Here is a 27,241-nt window from a genome sequence, read left to right as displayed (position 1 = left end):
AATTATTATTACTACGCTGACGTCACCACTTTCAAACACGCGCACGTGAAGATGCACAAATCAAAATCATCGATTCAACATCTCTGCGAAGATCAAAGACGAACGAGAGGAAATTTCTCCGGTTTTATGATATTACCGCTTTCGGTTTAATTCCCGAAAGGTTAAAGGTAAAATTATCTAACAGAATTGAGACGTGCCGATAGAGATACTGTTGACGACTTCTTTAGCCTGTGTCTCAAAGAATTTCCCGATGAACCTTTTCTATTTCCGGCGAATTTGACGTGATGGAGTGACAGGCGCCTCCACCATTTTTCGACCATGAAAATAATTAATATTCAAGTTCGATCAAAAGTTTATTTTGGGTGCATTTGTCCTTCAAAATACTTAAATCTTCGCAGCTTATCAACTTAAATCTGTGTTTCTATTGCAGATGTTTTAATCTAAGTTAAACATTAGGTTTGGCATGCAAAAAAATTCAAGTGTGTTATTTGTCAGGTGTAGATTAATAAAACGTTGATGGATCACTATCGCATTCGTTATCTCTACGTTTCAACATACATTTTAAAATCTCCCTGGACTCTACCTCTCTGACCACTGTTTGAAAAACATTATCGCCAGCTATGCGCGAAACTCAAAGAATTTTCATATTTCGAATGTGGTCCTTTGAAGTCCTTTTTTCAATGCAATTTCTGGTATAATACCGTACGTGACATGTTGAACAATACCACCGGATAAAATCGATATAATAACCACCTGGGGAGATTGATAGGAGCGAGCAGACCTCCCATTATTTATAAATATCGTTCCGAGCCGCATTAACAATGTTAATCGTAAAATTTGTTTACCGATCCCAAATAACCAATGTAATCTTTTATCGCGGATTTTTTTTAATCACCTGTTGTTGGCAATATTGGGGAGGTGTGTTTGTCGCACGCAAATCTCTGTATTTTTCAAATCGTTGACGTCATTGCTTCATCGACAAACCCTCCCAGAAGATCACTCTTTTTTCTCTCGTCCTCCCTAAACTTTTAATTAGATTCGCGAACGAAACCGGGGCGGTTTCATAAAAACGATCCTTTTACGATAGAGCCGAACTGAAATTGGTCATTACAACGTATCTGCCTAACTCTACAAGCCATAACTAGACTATTATGCCTAAAAACTAGGTGTGAAAAGTGTGAAGCCAAAGTTTTTAATTGACTGTCGAAAACCTTCAGATTCCGTATATTTAAAAACACATAAAAACATTTTATAGATGACACAGAACGTAGTAAAAACACCGATAAAAATTCAAACAAGGGGACGATATGTCTGAAATCGTATAATGTGTGTCAGTAGCATGCTGGTTGACCGGTAAGTACGCGCAAACATGCAGTTCGGACGAATCTGAAGATTATTCGATCAAAAAGGGCTGAAAATAAGGGTCAAGAAGAGTGTTAAAAGGAGTGCAAGAATAAAACATATCCAAAATCCACAAAAGTACATACGATCTTTCCAATATGTTTTCTGTCTCCTTGAATCTGCAAAATAGATCGTTCTTTTATCATTCATGACCAAGAGAAAGAAAAGAGAAAAATAAAAAAGAAAATAAAAATAAATCACACATGATAAACGACAGAAGTGAGTGCTCGAAGCGATCAAAAGTGAAAGATTTATTTACATAAGCATCTGCTCAAAACTTTATTGATTGTAGACACGTCTCCTTTATTGCCGAACAAATTCAGCCTTTCGGCACCAGATGGCTGACACATACCGACTACAGTTTCCTGTAGCAGGACAAATTGCGCGCTCTGTTCTCGTAATAGAAAAACTCAAAACAAAACCTATGATTAGATAATCAAGTCTCACCTTTCGCTAGCGATCGACGAATTCCTGGACATCGATTTCGGAGACATTTCGAAGTCGCTGTCGGATCTGTACAAGAAACTCTCCCTCCTTTGGGGGAGATTTTGGAGGACCAGGCCAGCAGAGGGGGACGCTGCCCCGTCCAGAGGACTCCTCCCCGGACTCGCTCCATTTTCAACGTCGAAACTGCAATCGAAAACAAAACAAATAAATTAACATGCGAAGCGTTTATCCGAAACAAATTATTTTTTTTCATAACGTAAACACCCCTTCCCCGAACCCACGATTTCTATGCAAATCCGTGGGTATGACGCGCGCTGATTGGTGGAATCGTTTCGATTATGCTCAGACCTTAATAGAACAGGTCCGTTTCTCCCCAAGATGAAGTCGGAATTCCTCCGAGGAATTTTCATCGGACTCCTGTGCGAAATATAGACCGGCATTGTTCTGGCAAACCTTCACTGGCCATATATACGACACTATTACCGACATAACTGTCTCTCTATTAACTGCAAATAAATTGGTTATTAAGATAAGATAAAAACGACATAATCTGAAGATTATATGACCCAACAAAATCATGTCGAGTATAAGCTCGGCGCGAACACGACAAACCAACACGCTCGACTATGAATACGAATTGCGATTATCGTTCGCCGATCACGTGACGGGGTGGAATTCGTGAAATTAAAACTAAGCGAGGGGCGAAACGTCGGAACGCGACCTTTTACCTGAATCAATTAAATCGAGATTAATAGCCATAAAAAAGATAATACGATTTAAGCGTTTCCGCCCAATAAATAATTGTACGAAACTCGAACGCACATTGTACCTAGAGAATAGACACTAATAAATATTCCGATCAATCACTGATAACCTTTAGAAACAATGAACTGCTGGTGTTGAGTGAAAGTGTTTGATAAGGGTACTGCTCTTCAGTGATCGGATCGTTTTTTTCATTATCATGTTTGTGGCAATGGAACGAGAACTCGTGCGAAGTTTGATGCTTGTCAGGCCTCACAATATAGTGGTATCGCGAAAAAAACTGACTAAACAAATGATAATTACCAATAAAAATGATGAACCAATTACTTCGCATATTAATGGATTAAAGCCAAAAACAATAATGATAAAACAATAATTGCAGGATTTGCCGATCGCCCCTTTTTTATCAATGTGAATCATAAGTGATTTGCGAATTGTTATAATTAGATGAAAAAGCTATTTCTAGAGCTCCTACTTGAGAATAAAGATCAAGAGGTAGGAGGGATACCCAGATAAGAGAAAATAATGCGAAAAAGATGAAAGTAAACCCACTTGTGAGACCTGTACATTTTTGGGCCCTCCTTTCCCGTGGCTCATACAAACCTCCCAGTAGTTCTCCGCCTATCATAAGTTAAAGGAAACCTCCTAGTGTGTCTCCTAACTTGCGACGACCTCACCGAAGACCTCCTCCTTCTCCCTAGACCTTCGGAATGCCGTCTCGAGCCGTCGGACGAGACTAAACTACCCGCTGAAGCAAAAGACGCTCGCGAGTCCGTCGAATCCACCTCATGTTCCGGGATCGCCTCCGAGTCCCGTCTGGACATATCCGACGACCAAAGACTGGTAACACTGGCCCTCGAGTCGATGGACCTCTGGCCAATAATCTCGTAGCGTCTCGAAGACGTGGAAAACGAGGATATACTCGTGACCGAATGCCGACTTTCGTTGCCGACGTCCACCGACGACTCCCTCGAGAACGGGGAATACCGCGAGCGGTAGCTCTCGGTGGACATCCTCGTCTGGGACGACAGAGTCATGGACAACTCGCTGTGCAAGTCCAGAGGTTCGGGAGAGGGCGATTCGGGGACCGGCGAGGGTGGTGCGGGTGTGGGAGTGCGTGAGGAAGGTTTTCTTAGACCGCGAATCAGGGACCATAACAGAAACAACAAAGTCAGCATTATAAAACGAGGATCGTCCGTGTGGCACCCATCGGAGGAAGAAAAATTTTCCGGTGTGCGGAGCAACAGAGTATATTGATCGGAGCTGGCCGGGATCGAGACCGCCTCGACAAAATGTCGCACTGGTCTTCTACATGTCTCTCGAAGACCGAGCGACCGTCGACATCAACCCCAGCGAGTGTCTCAGTGCTGGGGGGGCAACAACGTGCACCACGTCGTCGACTCCCTCCCCCGGTTGCCTCTCACGCCATTTTGGAGGTTGCGTGCGGCACTCATTGCACCACACTATATACCCCACGTAATTAACATTATTAACCCCCCTAATCAACGTTTTGCACCTAGTTCTCGCACTGATTCAAGCCGGCCGACGGGTCCCCATCTATAATTCACTCCGGACAAATGTCACACACGTCCTACATAAACAAACCAATTAGACCATTTGTTTTATTGTTTCTCGGACCATTCGCCCCACCATCGCTTCCACACACAGCAACAAATCCCTCTCCCCCACAGGAACAACAACATTATCAAATGTCAATGCGGCAAACAACATTCATTTAGAAAAACATGGTTCGACGCGCGCGATTTTCACACAAGCGTCGAGAAATTAGAAAATTTTCCCTCTTCGATTACGAGCGTTTTTTCCCGCCTGCGCTGCGAACCAGACTCGTTACTAAATCACTGCGGGAAATTGTTTGTGGAAAATAGGTTGTGTAGAGCGGGAGCGTGCCGTATCGTAGCCGCCATGACGATGGAAAAGCGCGCATGTCCCATCTCTACCTACCCCGGAGCCTGGCACTAGACTGGATGCGAACCACGCGATCTACCCCCTTTTTACGGCCTCCCGAGAGACCGGAAAGTGGATAAAGCCCAAACCGACGATGGACAGACACCCTTTCGCCATCATCACGTCCTGACCTGGATTGATTATTAACAAGAAAAGCAAAATTAAACTCTTTTCCGGAAAACTTGGCGGCATTCCGTCGGAAGGAGCGAGAGAGAAGCCGGCGGAAAAGCCCCGAAATTAAATTTACGCAGAATCTAATAGTCTTTTCGCTTTCCGTACAGTCGTCACGGAAGTAATTGCGAGAGTCGGAGTGAGGAAAACGACAAACAATACAAGTAATCTCAAGTATTTAATAAAAGTCAATTATGAGGAGTTTTTTCGTTTGTAAAAAGAAAAACCAGATGCAATTTTCCGACGACACGAGCACCTCTTGAAAATATTTCGCAATCATCCGTCTTTTGCGCTCCGAGACGGATTAATACGATATTAAATTTTTCGACGGGGGAAGCGAGCGGAAAAAATATCTTGTATTTTGTGGGAAAAGAGCTTCGATTATTAATTTTTCCGATTTCGCGGAGGAAAATACGCGGAAAGAAAATGTTGATTTTCATGAGCGATTCCAGGATTTCCACTATTGAAAGGTCGTCGTAATGTGACGCACAGAGGCACCTTTAACGTCGACACGAAAGGACCTGATGCGACATCAATCTCTCCTTTGAACCGAAGAATTGAAAAAGGAATTAAGGAAAATAAATCTAAAGTTAACATATTATACGGGAACCACAAAAGCGGATTTGCCATAACCAGGAAAAACCCTTCAAGACACATGGCCGATAATAACTCTCCCTCATTGCCGCCTCCTCTTTTTATCGATCAGCAACGAGGAAGAAACGAAGCGACAAGATGAGTTAAAAATAGTCCAAAGATGGATTGGTGGTGAGAGGCCAACAACACACAATCAGCGAACCACGACGGATTCGTGACGTACATTTTTGCGTTAGTGGCGAAAGAAAAAATCAAGTATTTGACGCAACAGTGCTAACTAATCACGATTTAACATCGTTTTACCCTTTAACAACAAAGACCACGCAAACAATAGTCACGTTATATGCTGTATAAATCCTTCGAGGCCGTGCTCTATACCTTGCCAGTATGTGTAATATCTCTGATGACGTCGGTAAAGAGCGCCGTTTACGTCACACGGACCCGGCCAACTATAATCGCGACCTATCTCAATGCAGCGAAAGTAATAATTGTGTAGCCGGCACTTTTCGAGGACGCTCAAGATCCGATAACGTGTGGTTATTTTTAAACTTTTGTTCGGAAAGGAATAGGTTTGTCTTCGTGACCTACTACACACATCGAGAGGGAAAGGGGGCGAAACTTGGAATGGCGGAAATTGATGGCGTAATTAAATCTGTTACGCCACTGGTGTAACCTAATCAGAACGGCAAATATGGGCTCGGAAAAGCGAAGGAACGCCATTACTTGTTTCCGTATTGCATACATTTTAAGCAGGAGCGCACCCGACTCACTTTTTCACTTTAGCAAGCGAACAACTTCACAAATAATGCTCTTCATTAAGTTTTCTGATTAAAGTTGTAATTAGAATTAAGACGCGACGACGCGGACAATAGGCGCCGGATAACGCTCCACTCAATAATTTCTGAATGCAATTTTTTTCCAATAAAGATTGAGAATAACCAAGAAAAAGTGAAAATAATCCAATGGAAAATAATGTTATGGCCAATTTAGTGTTGTTGAAATTTGGTGGATGCGCCGGGTCGGAGCAAAACAAAACAATAGCCAAGAAAAATTGAAAATAATCCAATGAAAGATAATGTTACGGCTAATTATAAAGTTGGGTCGAGTTGAAATTTGGTGGATGCGCCGGGTCGGCTCTCGCCGAGCAAGTGAAAACGATTAACTACAGTGCTGCTAAGTGGCGCCAGCTTAGGCGATCCATTACAGCAAAATGACTGTTTACCGTGAGGGATGAACCCGGAGTCCAGGTCCGCAGGGACAGCATGTGGTTCCAGTTCGTTTTCGTTTCTTGCGCACACACCAATCCTGTCCCATGCCGAAGGGATTTTTCGAGTCACTCGACACGTATTATTAAACCGACACCAGAAGGGCGCTGACCCGTTTCATAAAGCGTCCATCGAGGCGCACTTAACACCCTCACGTGTGCTGCAACCGGGTGCATCACTTCCGAAGAACGCCCGGAATAAAAATAAAGCAAACCAAGTTGGAGGGGTTGGAGAAAGGGAAGGACGTACTAATGGTCCGTCACGATTTTCGTGATCATTTCCTGCTGGGGCTTTTTATTAGCGGCGTTGAAGCGATAATGACTCCAGAGTCCCTAGTGGGGGACTTTAATAAAATATCGAACGCGCTCTATGACGTCAGGATTTCGTTCGGTCGGGATTTCAGCGGGTTCGTGACGTGATAATTCGAATCGAATTTCCTCAGAGATTACGAACGTTTAAAGCGACCACGACAGATGTCGGACACAGGTGCTAAAGGGAAAACCACAACAACAGCCCTCGTGCTACGCCAGAAATAAACTGATTTGAATTTTAAGCGGGAGATTTATGCAACGCCGATCTCTGATAATGTAGCGACGGCCTTGCCGCTTACTATTTTTGCAATTAAACGCTGATTTATGCGGCCGCTTTTAGCCCAGAATAATTAAAATTATAAATTAATATGCTAACATCGGGAAGATAAAAACGGCAGGCGGGGTGGGAGCCAAATACTCTACTACTACACGAGCGTAAAAAAAGAATCGCTAATCTAATAAGACTGGCTAATACTGGGACGATTCAATGAGCCTGAATTGCAACCATGTTCGTGACGAGACACATTTTGTTTACAAAGCACTCTGAACACGTTTGACAATATTGCGCTAGTTAGCAAGTCGAAAGCGCGTTTACAACTAGAGACACTATCGGGGGTAACCCGAACTGGGGCGGCCATCTTGGACTGCAACCAGCATCCGGGGGGTGTGTACCAGGCCCCAACCCTTCCGTAAAAACTCAACTTTAAACAACATGCGAAACAAACGTGCCAAACGTTAGCCAACAACTGGGAAATAAAAGAAAACATTTACGTTTCCCGATTCAAGGAAATGATATTTCCGCGATCAAGAATGTCATCTAGTTGCGTGATAGTATTCTCAAGCAATTGTATTGATTCAAATTGTGTGCACAAAAGGGCAATCTAGCCGAGGCCGATAGCGACTCCCGGCCCCATCTGTGAACGAAGCTGCTGAAATGCGCGACGTTTAAGCAGGTTCAGCTTTCGCTGTGTTCCTGCAAACCAGCACAGATGGCGTCGCGAGGCGTCCCTCGCGTCGTAGATTCAAAATTTGCGACAATTTGCCACGTGGGACGTAATTGCCTGTGAAACGGGCTTAATAATGGAGGTGGGTTGATTCATGCTTGCGCAAACATGACAGAACAGCTGCTTGGCTTCAGGCATGTGGAATTCATCATTTCCTAGCGAACAGAGACGGACGCGCGTCTATAGTAATAATATTAATGATGGGCTATTAATAGTGGTCGGTGGTCAATGTTGAGTGTTCTTTACAAGATATTTTATTCATTTTTTATTTATATGAAAAACCGCCGGAATTTTCACGTATTTGTAGCTCAATTTCTCCAATTTCATTCTTGAGCCCAAGAGCTATTTGCTTTGTTGACTTGAGCCGCACAAAACCCCAGAGAAAGACGTCGCACTGTGTCACATTGTGGGATCCTGCGAGCCACTTCTGTATCTCTCTATTCCACTGCCACATTTGTTAAGCTGACATTATCACCATTTTTGTAATAAGTATACATTTCTCTATTAAAATTCAGGTTAAATATTGTGGTATTTGTGGAGGCACGTAGTCAGAGTCCGTCTCTGACTGCCACAGCTTAATTTAGATTAGGAAAAAATCTGTGACGAACAGAACCGCGGTGAAAGACGAATATTCTCTTTAGGAACCATTCCAAAATTCTCTTGCAACCGCGTCATGTAGCTAATCCGCGAAAAATCCACGATTTTAATAATGAAACGAGGACGAAATTGAGAAACGTAACTTAATTAAGTTGCGACGCTAATTGAATATTCCATAATTGAAAAATTCTGGTACTAAGTCTACTGAGAATACTTCACCAAAAGCTCGTGAATCCCTTCTCGCTCCCACTTACCTAGAAAAGAAGGAAAATGGAATTAGTTTCGAGTAGTTCAAAAAGAGTAAATCGCAACAGAGAATAAAGCAAACCAGCATTTCCGGCGGAAGAATAATAAAGCTCAAGTTATAATATTTGCGAAAAGGAAAACACTTCTCCGTGGGTGTTTGTTCAATACTGTCGATACGCTTGAATCAATAAAAATTTAATTATGCGATATTATAAAAAACGCTTTCGTTCGGTGTGAAAACGTATGTGTAAATAGCGAAATCGCGGCGTTTTAATGTGAGAAATGCGCCAGAACAATAAGAAAATGACGTGTAATCGATTTTAATATTAAAGAAAATTGCTATGAAAGGGGCTAATTGCTGGGAACTACGTTTCTGCTTGTGTGTACGATTTTATTGACAACTACTTGTTTTACAAAGGTTAGCATTTCATGGACGATCGATCACTCACGAACGTGATATTTATTCAATCAACACGATTATGATACTTCTTTATTTACCCCTAAAACCTAATCTGCGATAAAATCGCTCAACATAATAATTAAAAGTGAAATTAACGCAAATTGAAAATTCAACGAACGATATGGCTTGCCTGCTAATTTTTTCCAATTACGAGTAAATTTGGAGCAACAATGAACGGTCTCTATTCATACCTCCTTGCTTTGTTCCCCTTCAAGCCATATTCATGTCGTGATAATACGTACAATATCAAATCTTGTCCAAATAAGATTGAACTCGAAATATTATTAATCGATTTTTGTTAATGCAAAGCAAGCAACCCTTCCATCCGTCAAAAAAAACACAAACCCTTGTTTAATTTTTAAACAACATCGGATCGAACGTAATAGCTGTCGCTAAACCGGAATAATCTAGATTATTTCGTCCTTTTATGAATATAAAAAATGTTTTCTCCCTTTTTTCACACCCTGCGTAACGAACAATCCCGAAAATGTTTTAAAGCAAAGAAATGGAAAAAATTCGAACACAACCGATCGATAAGTTCGAATTATTTCGAACGAAATCGAGTTTCCCGCATACGGGTGAGTTATGGGATAGAGGGATAGTTGTCGTGCGATTCCTCCTCTTATTTGCATATTGTAAAGGTCGGAGACGACGCTAAATGATCGCTTTAACCCAGTGACCTATGCAAAACGACAACGATTCGTCACGACTTGTTTACACGTTATCTTCGTGATAAGCCGAGTTTTCCAGTTGTAATTTGTATTTGTATCAGTTGACTATAGATGAACTCACGGAAAGCTCGGAACGCAGTGAAGAGTTCAAGGGCGTATACTGAAGAGCTTTATTGATATCCCTGGACAAAAATCCATCGCCGAGCCACTCAGATTAATAATACAATTAAAACTCGCGTCTGTGACAAATTGTTCCGGAGATAAAGGGCTGGAATTGAGTTAGTGATGATATTGAGCTGCACGGAGCTCGTTTAAAAGGCATTAGGGCAGCACCTCCAGAAACAGCAATGTGTGTGTTGGTAATGATGTCGTCGAGACACCTGAACTTCGATCGATCAAATAAATTTATCTGTTTGGGAACAGCCTCGTTCCATCGCGCGCACAAAGGCAGAAATATACAATTTATTTTCTGGCCTTTATGAGGTTAATGTTAAAAGAGTCGCTCCATCGACCTGTTGAAATAAAATATTCTAGAAGCTTAACAAACCCGTTTTGCATCTCGTCCCTTCTCGCGTAAAAGTCGGAGCTGTATAGGTTATATTTCACGTAAAACAGCTGAAAAATTCATGAATTTTCAGCTTTATTAATTTAAAATGAACACACCGTGCTCCGGGACACATAAACGCACCTACTAATCAATATGATAATTTCCCTTTTTGATGGATGCCAGAGCCTTCCAACAATCGCTCAAATTCCGTGCGAGAATAATAAAGTCGTTCGAAAGCTCTCTATCACAGTCCACACGTAGTGCGACTATCGAGTTTTTGAATTATGAGCATAAATTATGTGAACTAATCGACGATACGTGTGGAAAATTTCTCCGTTTTGGCTTATTTAAGCGCAACAAAAAGCTCGTTTAAACTTTAACAAGCTCCCCGACCTCAGACCATCGCGGGCTTATTATTAATGCTGAAAATTTCCGCGATGCATGTACTAGGCAGAACTTGACAAAAACTTTCGCCGTTGACAACCTATTAATTTTTTTCCAATTAATCGCGGAACGAAAGTTCCGCCTTGTTAGCATGTCCGTTGCCGAAACTTTCCCAATCAATCACGGCTTTGTGTTTTGGTGTGAAAATCATCCGTGGAATGTCCGTACGACCAGAACTAATCTCCCGCTGAAATAGGCCTTTCTGGCGCACTCAGATGAAGACATTTTACTCGGGGGAATTCCCGTTTGTGTCTTGGATCGGCGTTAATAGCGTCAGAAGGGATGAGATTGATCGTTAAACGAAAGAATTTCCGCTTAGCACACAAAAGCTGAAGGCCAATTAAAAGCAGACGGCACAACATCCAACCAAAAACAGGGAACAAACTAGTGGTCATAGTGCACGTCAATGGACATTCAATTATGGCTAATAGAAGGAAGAAGGCGGGAAATTGACCCGCAACTAACACTCCGCTGTCAATTACTTTTATAAAATAAGGTGGTTCTTTCGCAAAAAATGTGCAACGGGAGTAGTTTTTTCGATAACGATGTTTACTACCAGTTTGTTTATGCGTTCTTCCTTCTATTTCTACCTACAAACGATGTGTTTGTGTAATACTTAAAGCAGTGAGGAACGCTACTACGAGTGCGATAATTGAATTTTTCGTTCCGTGTAGCGGTATTAACATGACATTTAGCAATTTCAGTGTACACAATATTTTTCCGCCTGAAACTCGTCTCTAATATACGGCACGTCATATCAAATGGACTTCTCCTTTGATACATTTCATATTTATATGAAATGTGTCTCCGCACGTATTTGAGAAATTACGACGCCTGTTGCTGAAAATTGAATAGACACAAGTTCGCCACCTGTTATTTTTCCGGGACGTGTATTACGTTTGGTTAAAGTTAATAAAAGCAAAAGAAACAGTGGAAGTGCTATAGCAACAAACAAGCAGCGTAAACAACTCTGCTGAAAAATCCTTTTAACCTTAGGAACCTCCGGTAATATCTAGTATCGGACGTGGCAATGGACATGTTCCTGTTGATAATATACACGGCATTAGTATGTTCATCTGTTCACGATTTGGGAAAGAAAATTCGCAATGTGTGCCTCTGTGACTTACTCGAGGCTGTGTTCGGAGAAAACCTCGCTGATATCCGAGTCGCTCCTCGGAAGCACGAGTCTCGGCAAAACCATGGCTTTCTTTCGCCGCGTCTTGAGCGTGGCCTGAGACAAGTGCATCAGATCGGGCATTCTGTGTGGGGAGTGAGGCGACAGGATGGTCAGTTTCCGGTCGCCCGGACTCAGGTTGAGGTAACCGGCCGGCGGTGGCAGACTCAGATGCGAAGGAACTCGTACTTTCCCCGACCACAGGCCTCTGCGCTTTTCCGCGTTGATGGTCTCATCTGAGCTCAGCATGGACCCGGAGGACGTCAGCATTGACCCCTCGCCGCTGACGGCGTGTCTTTTCAGCCTCATCTCCCGTTCGAGACTGTCCAGTGACTTGGTTTCGACACTTTCGGAAAACACCCGCCGCATGTCCCTCTCGCTGGTCGACAAGAAGGACCTGCTCGACGTCCGTAGGCTTTCCATGCTTTTGGCGGTCTCCGTGCGGATCCCCGCCGACAAAAATTGGCCTTTGTTGGCCTGTTTGGGATCCGGTTCGTAGTCTTCCTGGGAGGAACTGGAGTGCGGCGACTTGGAAAGGAGGGAATATCGTGGGGAGATTTTTTGCGATATGGACGACTCCTCGCTTTCCAAAGAGTCGCCGCTCGCTTGTTGCGTGATTATTTGACATTGAGGCTGTGCGGTTTCGGCAACGAAAGTTTGAGTGGACGTGCGAGAGATTGAGTGTTGAGTTAGAGTGACCGTCGAGGCGGTCCTTGAAGTGGTTTCGTCTTCGTCGTCTTCCATCGTCAAAGTGGCGGGCGTTTCTTTGATGATTAATTAAATCGTCATAAAATCATCGTTGAGGTTCCTAAAAGTTGTACATTTTTGCCGATTGCGAGCAAGAGACGCGTCTGCTGGTTGCACCTGGACGCGTTCTTTCGGAAAAATAATCAGGAGATAGTCCCTTCTGATCAGGAGACAGAAAGCGGTAAGGATGGGCTTATCATTTTACGGGCAGGTTAATCGATTATTACGCGCATGTAAGCCAAAATTGTTATCGGCTGACCCCGCTATGTGGGCAAACAGACCTATAATTGGAAACAGTTTTGACGGTTTTATTGTCTTCACTTTTCATCAGTGGCTTATCGCCTACGTAATCGATGAAATAAATGACCCTTTTATGTACACGTTTTCTATTAATAAAACTGAATAATTAGAAAAAAGAACATGTTGACGTCACTACCGACGATTCTACCTAATCACACGGAATTTACGAGCTACCACGTAGTACTCCCAAAATATTTATTTTTAATCTTTCGATTCAAAATAGATTATTATAAGTTTCGGTAGCCAAACAATTTGGACTACGCATTGTAATACTATTTGAAATATGTCACATTAAATGCCGTGACAAGACGAAATAATCGTTCGTTACAAATTGTTGGAGTCTGCACGTTTAGCTACCTAATAATAAATACAAACTAAAATAAACATAGACACTGCTTTCCGCGACTTGTAAAGTTTTATTTTGAAATCGTAACGAGGTTTAAGAGAATGCTTTATTAAGCTCTCGAGGCGTACTAATTTGTGCCACTTTAAACGCAGTTAAGTTAGTTTACCTGACAAAATATAAAGTGCCGTTTCTAGTAATGCAAAACTCCCTTGTTTAAAGCTCCCTGTATAAAGTTTAAAGAAAATTGTTTCATATTTGTTGCATTAAAAGTTAATTAAGATCTAAAAACAAGGAAATAAGAAAACGTAATTAATATTAAAATATAATTTATTTTCTTTTATTACAACCTGATAAGACTTTTAAAATCATTAATAATATTTAGAAAAATTCAACTGACGCTTTGTAAATTTATAATAAACATTTTTATAAAATATTCAAAGCATATGCTTGGCTATTACCTAACAAAAACTAAACTGTTTCAGTAGAATAATGTCACTCGTGAACATAATTTTAGGTACTAAAAAAATTTAACTAAAAAAAGTTCTCCCATAGTTAAAGAATAACTCAATTATAATTTTATTAATTATTTTTAAAATATGTAGACTGGTTTTCCTTAATTCCCTCAAGTCCTATTATGTTTTATGGAAGTTACACAAAAACCTGTGCGACAGCAAAACTAGGATAAAAAGAGGATTAGTCCAGTGTAGAAGTTCTGAAAACCCAACTACATACAGAGGGTTACCGAATAGCGCATAAGCTCTCTGGTATGTTGTACGTTATAGGAAACGACTCAGGAAACCTCTAAAAAAGTTTTTTTTTAATAAATTTTTTAGACTTTGTTGGAACGTGTGCCACAGCGTACTAAAGAGCTTATGCGTTACTTTGCATGGATGGACCTTGCATTTTTTCAATTAATTATTGCTAATAAGGTCACACAAACTAAATCGGAAATTTTATTGCTTTTATAACGACAAAAATAACACTATATGGACTCCCTTATAAGCCAAGACTTATACAATCAAGTCACTCTTATGAAACTTGTGTTTTAATAAACACTACCTATTTTACTTAATTTTGTGTAATAAAGAAAAATCACATTTTTGAACCCACGACCCATATTTCATTTTGGACTCCCACTTAACCCTTAAACTTCAAATTTTATAAATGAAAATAAAGTTGCACGTTTAATAAAGGAAGCTAAAACTTCAAACTCTAAATCTTCCCAACGAAAATGAACTCCGTCCTCTATTGTTTGTAATTCAAACTGCAATTTTAGTGTAAAGGTGAAGTGCAAAATATTTTTATTAGAAAAAATTCAATTATTTGCAAAGTTCCCGTTCCATAAAGATGAAATTTCAAGAGCAAGCGGTGCTCTTAGAAATGACTTCTGGCTTTATTAAGGAAAATTCACTTCTGTGTACTTTATTCCAATCAAAAGTTATATTTTTGCGTCACCTTGTGTAAGAAAATCTCTTTGTGATACGATACGCGCAAACCGCATTAATAAGTGGTGTCATTTCAATATTCCTTTCTAATCATTTTATAACACATACTTCAAAGAGATTTCTGCTCGATTTCGTTCCGCAATATCCATTAGACACTTTAGTAATGAAAAAAACCGTCAAACGCTTGATTGCCGAGCAAATCCCTTCTGCCAATTCCGTGCACGTACGATTTTAGTGCAAAATACACCGAGAATATGTCGGGCTTACGCGATTTGAATAAAATTTTCATAACAGCCGGCGGAATCACTTCTTTAGAAGTTCTAACACCCTCCGTGTACCCATCGATATTTCATCAACTGAAAGAATAATCTCCTCCGAGTTCGCTCGATAATAATTACCCACAATGGACGTATTATTTCGTTCTATTGTGCGCGCTCCCGGAGAAAAATTTTTAAGAACCTTGCAACTTTGCTCCGCGATATATTTAATATAATGAGAACGTGAATAAGGAAGGGATTTACTCGTCTCCTGGAAATAATTTTTCTTGATTTTCCTTTGGAATGTTTGTTGCCTCTCAACCTGGATTTAACGCCCGAGAAAATAATTAATGTCGAGACATGTACGTGGGATCAGTTGCGAAATCGAATTTTTCACCGCGCCACCAAAAGGATATCGAACTGTCCGACTTTGGGGGTCACAAATTATAGAAAATCGCAGGTTTGTTAACCCCGACAGGTCATTAATGATGCACATTCGCCGTATATGGCGCTATACTCCAGAACGATGCAGGTAATCATTAACTTTGATTAAGCGTCGCCATGGTTACTAACCGCGGAAATCTCTTGACCCTGCAGCTGTTCAGTGTTTAGATTCACGCAGGTTAACATTGTCTTTCGGCTTGTCGTTAAAGCTTCCGATCCGCAATTGACGTCTAGTTTTTACGATCGAATTTCGGGCGCAATTAAACTTCATTCTGAAGGGTTCGCACTCGATTAACTGAAATCGAATCCGGGCGGACACTTTGCTTTAATTAAAAAACTGAATGAGGCCCTGATTAATTCCATTGTTAATTCATTATCAAGATTTGAACATCATATTAACTTGGGATTTCGCTGAATTTGTTTAATTAAACATGTTTGCAGTTTCGATAGCTAAAATATGTTTGATAGTTAAATTGACTGCGTGTGGCATTTATACACTAAAATTAATTAAAAAACAAACGGTAAAAGCGCAACGTTATTTACAAATCAACTTCATTTCCTAATTGGTCCTTTGTAACTTCATAATCAGGATTTGCCTTCATGACGGTGTAATTCGCCGTCTCATGGAAAATTAAAAGTCGCTAGGGGAAAAGATTCAATTATGCTATAATCAATAATTACCTTAACGTAATGGGACTTAGTTATACAGAAGGCTAACAACCCTAACACACCACAAACTGAGAAAATTGCGGATAAAACGTTTATTTCGTAATTAACAAAAATGCATTCCCAGTTTTTTGAAAAAATATTTTTATTCTTCCACACATAATGATTGTGTGTTCTAGAAACGTATTATCTGAAAAGCTTTTTGAAAACGCTTTTGAAACAATAAGCCAAAAGCGTACTCCACCACGAGTGAAGTGGTTTAGTCTAATTATAAAACTATAATGGTACTGAAACACCAACTACATGAATTGTATGAAAATAATAGTTCAAAATAATAAAACGGGCTGATTTCCAGCATTTAAACGCGTCGAGTGACAATAAAAATGTGGAATGTATAGCATGTTTAGTTGCAATTTGTTAATTTTGTGGGTTGGTAGTTTTCGCATAAATGCGTCCAATTAATAAAGTGCGACTGGAAACGGAAATAATAAACCTTTGCTAAATCAGTCGCTTTATTATATTTTAAATAAGAGCGTTAAACCAACTTTGAACAAGTATTTTCCCGGAACGACATAAAATATGCAGGAAAATCCTCGCAAAGTTTGTAGAGAAAATTTCGTAATTTTTCCCGACTGTTGCAAAACTCTAATAATCAAATCCGTCATTTTCAGACGACGTGAAATCAATAAACAATAGCGTTTGAGGATTGAAGTTCGAGCGCAAAAAGTTCAAAATTGTGGATAAGTCAAGGATCCCTTACATCCTTTATCGGTCCCGTTGCACTATTATTAGTAAAGGAAATAATTTCCTTTCTGAAAACCGACAAAGAATGAAATCCCAGCTTCGTCCTCGATTCCTGGGAGAGTGCAACCTCTCAGAGTGAAATATTCAAAACATCCATCATTTAAATATTTCAAAATAAACTCTGTGTGCAAGAATGACGAGAAAATATGGAAAACGAAGACGGGAAAAATTCTTTAGCGAGCAAACTCCCTAACTCGATTCTTTGGACGACAAAGACGACCATTAAAACTCTAAATCAATTAAAAACCATCTCGTGGAAACCTCCTTTGTAAAACATACAAGGTGTTCTAAATTGCGTCTCAGCTTAATCGCAGGGTCTTACTTTTTAAAGCCCAGTTTTTTAAATTAAAATTTATTTTAAATCAGGTCTTGTTTTCGTTTAAATTGACGAAAACTAAAGAGTGTCACGCATATTCAAGTTATTTCCTATCAAAACAAATAGAGACACGTCCTGATTAGAATCGTAGTGTTGCAAGATTGGCAATTAAGAAGCCGGACGAGGGGATAAATATTTGACGTCAACATGCAATCCTGGGGTGATTTAAACGAGTGAAAAAATATTCATGTCGGAGGTCGATGTTTCCCCTCTAACCTTGCCTCGTATCAATATTTCCGATATTAGTTTGTCAGCGGGCTTATTGTGGCCCGAAATAGGTGTAATCCCGTTGCGTACTTTCGCCAAAAAAATCGTAAAAATTGAACGGAATCGATTTTACATCAGGCGCTCGCGACGATTTAATTCGAATTGTTTCCTAGTTCTGTAGACGTTGTTCTGCAATCATTTTTAAATAAAAGGACTGGATTTGTGCCAACAGAGACACAATCGCGATAAACATCAGCATAATGGCCACTTCTAAATTTGCAAATCTGGCACGGGTCGCCGTTTTACATATAGAATTGTGGTCATTATGAACTGCAGCGACACTTACTCCGAAATGGGAGACGGCAAGGAAACATAATGAGGTTTATGCGAGAGTTAAGGCCGACGAAATGGAGACAAAGTTTGTGATGAACGTATTGTGTGGCGATTCCAGAGGGAAAAAATCCCGGTGGGCGTAAATATTATGTAAATCGATGAACCGTTAAATAAAACTGTAAACTATGCACTCTCGTCAACAAATCAATTCTCGGATTGTTTTGGTTGCTTTGTTAATTACCACCCTCGACCGTACTCGAATCGAAGTCGATTGCGATGAAGTTTGAAAAGTTCAAAATTCTCATGTTTATGCAAACGCCGTCTGCACGAATAAGCTTGATCTCAGTAACAATGACACGAGATTAAGCTCTGTCAATATTTGACTTAAACTTGGGATAAATTCTGCAGGACCTGCCTTAAAATTTTTGATTTTCCTGTGACATTACTGAAAATGCTGTACCTCAGCTCCCCACAAAGACAAAGGATGGCAGAGGCAGGATAATCGCTCCAAAACAAAACTAATTTAGTTGAAACGAAATTGGTTGTGTGCGTGTGCGTATTTTATCCAAGGAAATATTCAATTGTAAGTTGTAAAATGGAGCATCATTTCATGCTTAAGATTCTTCCAAACCTATTAAAATCGCATTTGGGATTGTCAACCAGTAAAATTTATGATAATTTATTTGTTCTGGACGTAATTTTTCCTACAATAGCGTAGCTGTTCTAGCAAGAAATGTAAACATTACGTTGGCATACCTGTTAATTTACGAGTATGTTTCATTTATGATTCATGAAGGTTGTCCTTTGAGGGAAAATAAAGGAAAGCCACAACCTCAAGTTTTCATGTGAAAAATTGTAAGAGGATTTCAAGTGTAAAAACGTGTAATTTCTGCTAAAAGAGATTGCTTAATGGCTGCTTTCGCAAGAACAACCATAAACCGCGACTTGGAGTATGTTATTATCGCTGCAATTACAACGTCTTTGTAATTCCATAAACGCACTTTTTTAGTAAATAAACAAAAAGACCGCGCCTCAAGCTCAACCAGCAGCCAGCATCAACAGGAGCACCACCTTCTTTTCCACCATAACCACCTGTCTTTTTTTCCACCTGAAAATAATCCGCCGGCTCGTCCTTGGTGCTTATATAAAGGACGTTGAAACAAACCACACGCACACAGAGCACACTTTGACCACGTTATTCGAGTTCACTAGTTTCACAGGCGGCGCCGATCGTCCTTTTCAAAGGCCACTAGATATCCCGCGTTCGGCGCGTTCTATGAATGCACTGGGTTTTCGAATCCGGGAGCTCTCACACCGGAACGCGACGATCACACTCGATGCTGCGCGACACACTAAATACAAAATTTTCACGCGGTTTTTCGGACGGATATCGTCTGGAAAATCAACATTTTGCCCAACAGGTCCTCAGATTTTTTCCCTCTCGTGCTTTTTGTTATTTTTAGCGTGGATCATGCGTATACCCCGCCCACGCCTTCGACGGCGTACGTTTAGGGTTAAAAAATATTTTCAGTACTTACGAACATCTAAAGGTCCGGTTCAAGTCCAGCTCACGAAGCTTGATGTGTCGCGGCATCGCCACCAGCTCGGCTTACGCGAAACTACGAAATTTTTGGCCGAGGTGATAAGACAACGAAATTATTTATTGTTAAAGCAAGGTTCCCGGCTGTCTTTATTGTTAGTTTGCTATAAGTTTCGACGGCCTTGGTGGAAAAGTTCTATAACTTTCTGAATTTTTTTTTAATTTCTTATAATCAAAATTAATTAATTAGTTTAATGCACTTTTAAAAATAAAATTTGACTTGCTTCAGTTTTTTTGCCACCAATTTACAAAATAATGAACTGATTCCGTTCATTTGCACCATGCTGTATGTAAATCAGAGTGTAAATTAGGTGGGGCTGCCGTGGGTTTCCGCAACCGTAATCCGGCCCTGGTCATATTTTTTGATGACGTTCGAACCATGACTATTTTATTTCATTTTTCCAGCATATCAATACGACATTAACACAAATTAGCGCATATTGCACAATGGCTAATTAAAATAAATGGAAAATAAATATTATCTCCTTTAATATATGCGTAGCAAAACAATTAATGTAATTACACTCACAATAAACCATTTAACGGGTATGCAGCAGCGGTGTCATAAAGTTGATACAACCCAATTTAAGAACATCAAAAATTAACATTCCCTGATTAATTAAAATGTTAATACTCAGACCCATGGGTAAATTATGTATAATTTACAACAACAATAAAATTAATCCCGCATCAGATTAGATTATCCAAATGATGGATTAAATTAATTTACCCCGTAAATGAAAATCTAGCATACTTCATATTGATCAACCGTGGCCTTTCATCTTAGCTCGGTTGAAAATTTAGTTTCGAAAATGAAATTAGCTCAATTTCAAACAAACTTCATTAGCTTTTATCTCGTAATATTTCATATATGAACGGAAACAAAGTGGTATCCTTACAATCAGTACGTACGGCAAACATTATTACCTTAACTAATTACACTAGAAAATGAGATGAACGAGGCAGGCAGCTTTGTAAGCTCTAAAATATCAGTTGTCGCGGGAAAAGCCACTCGAAAATAAAATTAAAGTGTAATTAATTAATTATATACCTAGTTGAGAGTTTATGACGTCAAGAGCGTAGTCCTTGTGTAAATTCATTCAGAAAACGGTAAAAATCTAAGTCGGAACCTTGCACAATTACTTAATGACTCACAAAAGCTAACAAAGAAGAAAGCATACAAACAACATAATCGTCCTGAGTACATTCATCTTTATTAAGATGGTCCCGGGAGCTCAAGACCCTTGTCTTGAATTCGAATGAAAAACGTCACATTTCGGGCCGCCACGGATGAGAAATAAATATAAAATAATCTAATTAGAGATTGATTAAATAAAGATCGGGCCCCTCGTCACTTGAATTAAATTTAATTAAAAGCTGTTTATTCGCAACAAGCCGCTCTTCGAGGTGTATTAATTAGAAAAAAGACAAGGGAAGAAACAGAAATCAAAGTTGTTTCAATCGTTATACAGTTTACCCGGGTCGTCTAATAACGTGTTCGCGTCCTGGAAGTTTCAGGATTTCAGACCGGATTCTCTGGAGTAATTTATTGCGAATTTATCTGATAGAAAATGGAGTTGGAAGTCCGGCGATATAATAGAAAGTTCGACAAAAATTCAAAGTCTCTTAAGTCCTCCCTGGACGTTTCAGGGAAGCAACATGCAGTTTATGACGACGTAAAAATAGCAACGTTTCGCTTTTTAACGAGCGAGTAGAGTGCAGGAGTGTATGCAGGTGTGACGTCAGTCATTGATTCCCTCGAGCAAAGAATTTTTAATCTATTTTATTAAAGCACAATTTAATTTACAGACGCATTCATATGAAGTTTGCATTTGCCGTGCTGCTGCAGCAACACCACAGAACCTAGCAAATGGAAATTTCGATGGCGTCAACTAATTAGAAGAGGATTTCCACGAGATAAATAGGTGGACAACATTTCGAAGTTCACAAATCCGGATTCAGGAAACTAATCAGAATTTCAGGTGGCTACGTGATTACCATCATCGATGAGGAAATTTCGGACCCAAAAATTAAATCTAAAGCAAGATTAGGCTCCCAGTTTTTACACAGATGACAATTTTGCTTATAAACGTGGGTTGCGAACCAGTGTGCTTATTTCCAATCCCTTTACCACAATAAACATCACTCATCCCTTAAACACGTTACAACAGGTAAATGAACACAGTAATAAAGCCTCTCTATTGGTAGCAATAATAGATAAACAAATATCGATGCCCCTATTGGAGCTATCTAATTAATCGAGGGAGTTTTAGTGACAACTCGCTCAGAATATTCTACAATACGCACCTGTTCGCTCATGCATACATCTTTAACAACGGCACAGAACGCTGCGGATTGAATTCAGATTCATTGAATAAATTAACGCAAGAATAAATGGAAATCGGGGAAAAAGTGAGAAACGTTCAAAATTTACATTTCCCGCATCGGGACAATAAAGGATGATTTTCGACATGCGCGCCCCGAAACGATCAAAGCTCCAAGTTCTGAAACACAAGTTTCAGGAATTTTCAGCCAAGTTTAACTACTCCCCGTCAGAGCGCGCTCGAATTTTCAGTAACGTTACAGGCTCACTTACAAAGTCTGGCACGATCTCAAACAATTTTGAAATAACACCCACTATTGAAATTAATAACTTTACGTAACTTACCAGCCTAGGCCAAGTCAAAATATGGACTTACCTGAAAAGGAAAGAAAACACAATTAATTTCCGGCGCAACAAAAGGGCCCTAATAAATAAACAGTGTCGGGAGCAAACAACAACTGACTTTGTCTACTCCATGTTGATTTAGTAAAAAAGGGCGCAGCAGCCCCCAGTTTGCTTTCCCAATTACCCTGCTAATTGCCCTTAAAACAATATTTATCCACCGAGAGGCTCGCTTTCGATTTGTTTTTTTAAAAATGTTGTTTCAGCGGCTATGACAAGCAGCCGACGCGTTTACACACTAAAAATTGTACTTCCACATTAAACCGTTATGGAACAAGTGCCCGTATGAATAATTCATCGTTTTCCCCAAACTCCGGACGCAATTAGATCGCACCGCAGAGAAAAATTACCCTCTGTGCAGTTCGGGTCCGACCACCACCGTCCACCCCCGTCGCCGCCGCAAAACCCTTTGTTCAAACGCGGCGAAATCGTCATTGTGCTTCTTTCGATACTGATGAGCCGACATCGTGATCGTTTACACTGTCTTGGCGACTCTTGAATGTTGACACATTTTCGCACTGGCGTCCTCGCGACGGTTACGCGGAAAAAACTTCCCCAAAGAAAACGTTTTCGACAACATTTGTCATAAACTGAATGTCCGAACGCGACTCCGGTTCGAAATAGAAAAATAATCGGTGTCACCCTGCGAGAGCGGCAAAAAAACCGAAAAACGGTGCAAAACCGCACATCTCGATTTGTGTCAGTGTGAGAATAGTTGACAAAGTGCCATCATTGGCTGTTGGCAACAGAGAGAATCTTTACGCCACAGAAATATGAGAAATAGACTGGTCTTTATTACCGACACTCATCACCCGCAAGTATCAGGAACCGAAGCGCGGGTTAATTTTAGTACAGAGATTTTTCATCCACAAATTTCTTTAAAAAATTCAAGGAAGCTCAGTTCTCAAGGGTATAACCGGCGCTCGTTCATGAGGCGAAATTTGGAGACAGATTGTATAGCTGCGTATGATTCACGCAAAGTTTCTGACTTTGTTTTCTGAGAGCGACCAAATGTCGTCATTAACGTAAAAACATTAAAAATTCATATCGGGCTGGTGCCTTAAAAGCTACACCGAAATGTTTTCGGAAGACTCGAGAGCTTTTAAAAGAGTAGCGCGGATCGGGAAAGCTTCGCGAATTTAAAATAAAACTTGTGCTTGTAATTCAATTTATTACGCTAATGGAATATCGAATAGCAATAACTGAGATGATACTAATGAAGAAATCCGATGTCGCCCAATGTACGCATTTCCGTTCCCGTCAAATCAATCGTGTTTTAGCCAAGAATCCCGAGATGTTTACGACTGTTTTAGTATGACATATTAGAGCCTTATTATCAGCAATAATCCACCGCAAACGGCTTTTTAAAAGCGTTTTAAAAATGGCACGTCGCCAGAAAAAACGCCAACAACACACAGCGAAAGGAACTCAAAAAAGGACAAAACCAACAATTTACGCAACAGGCTTCAAAAACGAAATTTGTTATCTGCCGGTCGCATTCCGGTATATAATTTTTATCACACCGGCCATTCAATAATAAACTCCGGGTGTTATCAGAGATAATTTAAATTCTTCTATTTTTTGTTTGTGACCCGTTTCATATATCGCAACGAATCCTCCAGACCGGCGATGTTACGTAACTCCGGAGAGCTCCGGGAGATCGATTCGGACTCGGGATCGGGTTGCAGCTGCACAACCCGGATTTTCGGCAGTGTCATGCTCATGCTGACTCACCCTGCTGCGATAATTTCTTTTTTCAGCGATCGATACCCGCAATTAATACGTTTCCCGACGACAAAGGACATCAAATCTCGTCGCTATATGTACCCACGTAACGCAAAAATATGTCGTCCGCTCCGGGATAAATTGTTATTGTTGGTCGGAAGTGCTGAATAGAGCTTGATAAATGACAGCTTTCAGCCGACGTTCATTTTTCAGCGAGTAGGCGATAGTTTGTTATGTTGGTGAAAAAGTTGCTGATGAATTTATTCGCTCGACAAAGCAGGAAGACAAGAACTAAAATTGATTCGAGTTGTAGCCGCGGCGATGACGTTGTCTAACCAGCTGAAAAAAGTGTATCGGGAAGTTTTCAGTTTCTACCTTTGACGTCGAGTTTCTCGATACGTGCGATAAATGCGCACTGGAGCCGAAAGTTGCCTATCTGTGGCGAAAGAGGAGTGTGCTTATCGGCGATAAGCACGATTTATGCCATTGACTAGTATTTAAAGCGGCCAACCTCCGCCTAGTCCGGGAGGTAGTGCATTGTCACTACTTCCTGGGGTATACTCACCCACAGATCCAGCTGTGCCTTCGACGAGGGGCCGACGGAGACGGCGGTACCAAAAGTTGGCTACCACCTTCCGGCGGCCCCAGCCGCAGTTCGGGGACGCGAAGTTCCCCGCTCATCATGTCACACGTACGCCGCTGGCCGGGCACATAGCGGCGCGGCCCTCCTACAAATCATCCCTCGTAAACACAATGAAAAATAAAAGCAAACGTTTCGTCTCAACACTTTGTCATCTGCAAGTAATAAATTTTGCGTTTTTGTGTTTGGAAAAAAGCTCGCCTAAAAGCTGGGACGGCGGCATTAAACTAGTTATTCGACGCTATTTTGTTGCGGCTGATTCGATTAGTGAGAAAGGGAGGGCGGTTTTTGCCGGATGAGTTTGATAGCTACCTAATTGTGGTCGGTGTGATAAAAACACGATGCGTTCTGGAACCGAACTGAAACTCCGGTGGCGGCTATATAAACGATTTTCGGCCTTTACGCCCCTCCCACAACACGAGAGGAGGAGGAATTTCAATAAATATTACTTCCATTTAAATCTTTTATTTAATGAGATGTGAACTTTTGATTCATTACATGTGATATTTTTTATAAATGACTCCGACCTTCGCGGTCCCGGTATATTTAGATTTTTTCTCCACATTTCAGATTTATTAAAAATTCGATGCGCGGCTTCGACTTTACTAAGAGACCGGCACTTGACAGGTTAATCATCGCTTGGTGTGTTTTTGGCAGAAATGCGACATCGCCGCACATATTTCATATTTCTCGCGAGTCGTCTTTCATTATTATAATATTTGAAAAATTCGTTGACGTTAAATCCGCGTTTAACTCCTCGGATTACAACTTTGGAACCGTTCTCTGATATAAATGCCAGAAAATATCAACGTTCAATTTATTTTCGCAAGGTGAGGATTTTTCCTCGTCAACGTCGTGATGAAAATGTAATTTTTAAAAAGCGAACGATTCGATACAGCACGTTAATCATAACGGTTTGTCGCTGTCATCCACTGGCATAAGACACCTAACAAACCCATTCACCGAAGAAAAATTTCGCAAAATGTTTAATTCAATACGATTCAAGCTCGCTCGAACATGTCATATTCGATCTCATTTTCTGCACTGAAAGTAGCTCATTTCAGCTTTTCACAACTTACTGCTTTGGTAATTAAGATTTGTTTTGACAGGGAGGAATGTATTCATGAAATAATCCGAGTAAATGCGCAACTACGTATACAACTTCTATATCACAGCAGCGCAGAGTTGGTTGTATAATTCAAGCTAGCTTTACGATGGTAAACAATTATTCAGGAAATTAATTAAAAAACAATTACTGCAGAAAAAGCAAAAAACCTGGAATGCGGTGACAGTCATCGACCGATTCATAACACTTGGATCTCTTTGTTAATTTTATGGCGAGTTGTCGATTACCATTTTCAGCACAAGCAAATGATTTTTGGACGTGAGCCAAATCATAAAAATCTGACAAATCTTGGACAACCCATATACCATTAAAACCGTTTTGAAACTTGGCCAAATAATAGATGGAAATTAGGCAAATCGTTTATTTTCGTCAAGAATAACATTAAATAAATATTGATCTTAGCATCTACAGTGGATCGTTTGAAATTCAACGCCCAGATTCTTATTCCTTTGAAATACAGAATCAACATTGTAGAACAGCCCCAATATCCGAAAGAAAATACAACACAACCACTCGCTTTAATTAAAAATGTAACATAAAATTATAATTAATTTAACAATTCCACTTTGTATTCATTCATTAAAGTTTAAAAACATTTCAATGCAATTACCATCGCCGGTAATGGAAAGGAAATCGGCCTTTTGGCGACCTTTTAACCTCAGACCTTACGAGAATTCGACGACCAAAAAATTCTCCCTGACCTCGAAATACGTTCGCTATTGGATGACCCGGACCGGACTTCCAAACTCTTCCATTACCCGGATTCGACTCCGGCGGGCGGGCGGGCGGCGCTTCGATCCGCCAAAAACCTCACCACTTTTACATAACCGTGGCGAATCCCGAACCGAATTACGACGAAAACTCAAAATAACAAACACACGGTGTTAGCCAGGAAACAATGAATGAATTCCTGCGACGACACCGGCCAGCTGTGTGCTCATTATTGTCATCACAAATTATATGCGCAGCGTTGGGCCATCAAGCATTTCCGGATTATTTGCTTTGCCAAATCTCCCTCTTTTAAAAAATAGCGTGCATCTCTTTGTCAATTCCGGAACGTCACGTCACGACTCGATCGAGACGAGACTAATTCAAATCGGAAAATTTCAAACACGTAGTCGTTCCCTGGGCGGAGGGCATGACCGGAATAATACGCGAATATAAATATATACAGGGCGGGGAATCACCGCCTGGCTCAATTAAAAAAATAAAATAAAAATGACGTGCCACTTTTCGGGTAATTTTTCCGGCAAGTAAGCGATTCCGGTGGCTGTTACAATATGGGGTTCGCTGTAATAAAATCGCGGTTTTATTATAGACGGGACTGTAAATCGGATTGCCGTCACAGCTGACGGAACGTTATCATACGGTTGATTTCACGTCCAAAAAATACCAATTTCCGAACTGTACCACTTTTCATGAATAAATTAAATTCGGATCG

The 27,241-nt window shown here is 40.5% G+C and overlaps 2 protein-coding genes across 17 annotated transcripts in view; one reads left to right on the top strand and one right to left on the bottom strand.

The window, feature by feature from the left end:
* udt (undicht) overlaps positions 1 to 21,687 on the top strand; it is a 40,491-nt gene extending 18,804 nt beyond the window's left edge. Inside the window, exons 9-10 of one of the 2 annotated variants that reach the window (XR_010332907.1) lie at positions 21,394 to 21,509; positions 21,567 to 21,687. Coding sequence is in view for 1 of the 2 variants with exons in the window: in XM_064354644.1 (XP_064210714.1) it covers positions 21,394 to 21,407 (14 nt within the window). In the remaining variant the exon portion in view is untranslated. Of the gene's footprint in view, positions 1 to 21,393 lie in introns of both variants that reach the window. The other variant, XM_064354644.1, reaches the window with a different exon arrangement.
* dnc (dunce) overlaps positions 1 to 27,241 on the bottom strand; it is an 88,365-nt gene that overhangs the window by 15,561 nt on the left and 45,563 nt on the right. For 4 of the 15 annotated variants that reach the window (XM_008199845.3, XM_008199846.3, XM_008199848.3 and 1 more), the window contains 2 exons: positions 1,849 to 2,031; positions 1,488 to 1,520 (listed from right to left, as the gene is read on the bottom strand). In XM_008199845.3, coding sequence (XP_008198067.1) covers positions 1,488 to 1,520; positions 1,849 to 2,031 — 216 coding nt within the window. Of the gene's footprint in view, positions 1 to 1,487; positions 1,521 to 1,848; positions 2,032 to 2,196; positions 2,362 to 3,213; positions 4,513 to 6,562; positions 7,237 to 11,876; positions 11,928 to 12,012; positions 12,868 to 19,055; positions 19,282 to 22,659; positions 22,913 to 24,599; positions 24,763 to 27,241 lie in introns of those variants that run through there. The other 11 variants (XM_008199839.3, XM_008199840.3, XM_008199841.3 and 8 more) reach the window with 11 other exon arrangements.

Source organism: Tribolium castaneum, chromosome 2 (assembly GCF_031307605.1).
Source record: "Tribolium castaneum strain GA2 chromosome 2, icTriCast1.1, whole genome shotgun sequence".
NCBI classification, from domain to species: Eukaryota; Metazoa; Arthropoda; class Insecta; order Coleoptera; family Tenebrionidae; genus Tribolium; species Tribolium castaneum.
Note: the sequence above shows the minus strand (reverse complement) of the source record. Positions and strands in the feature narration are given on the sequence as shown.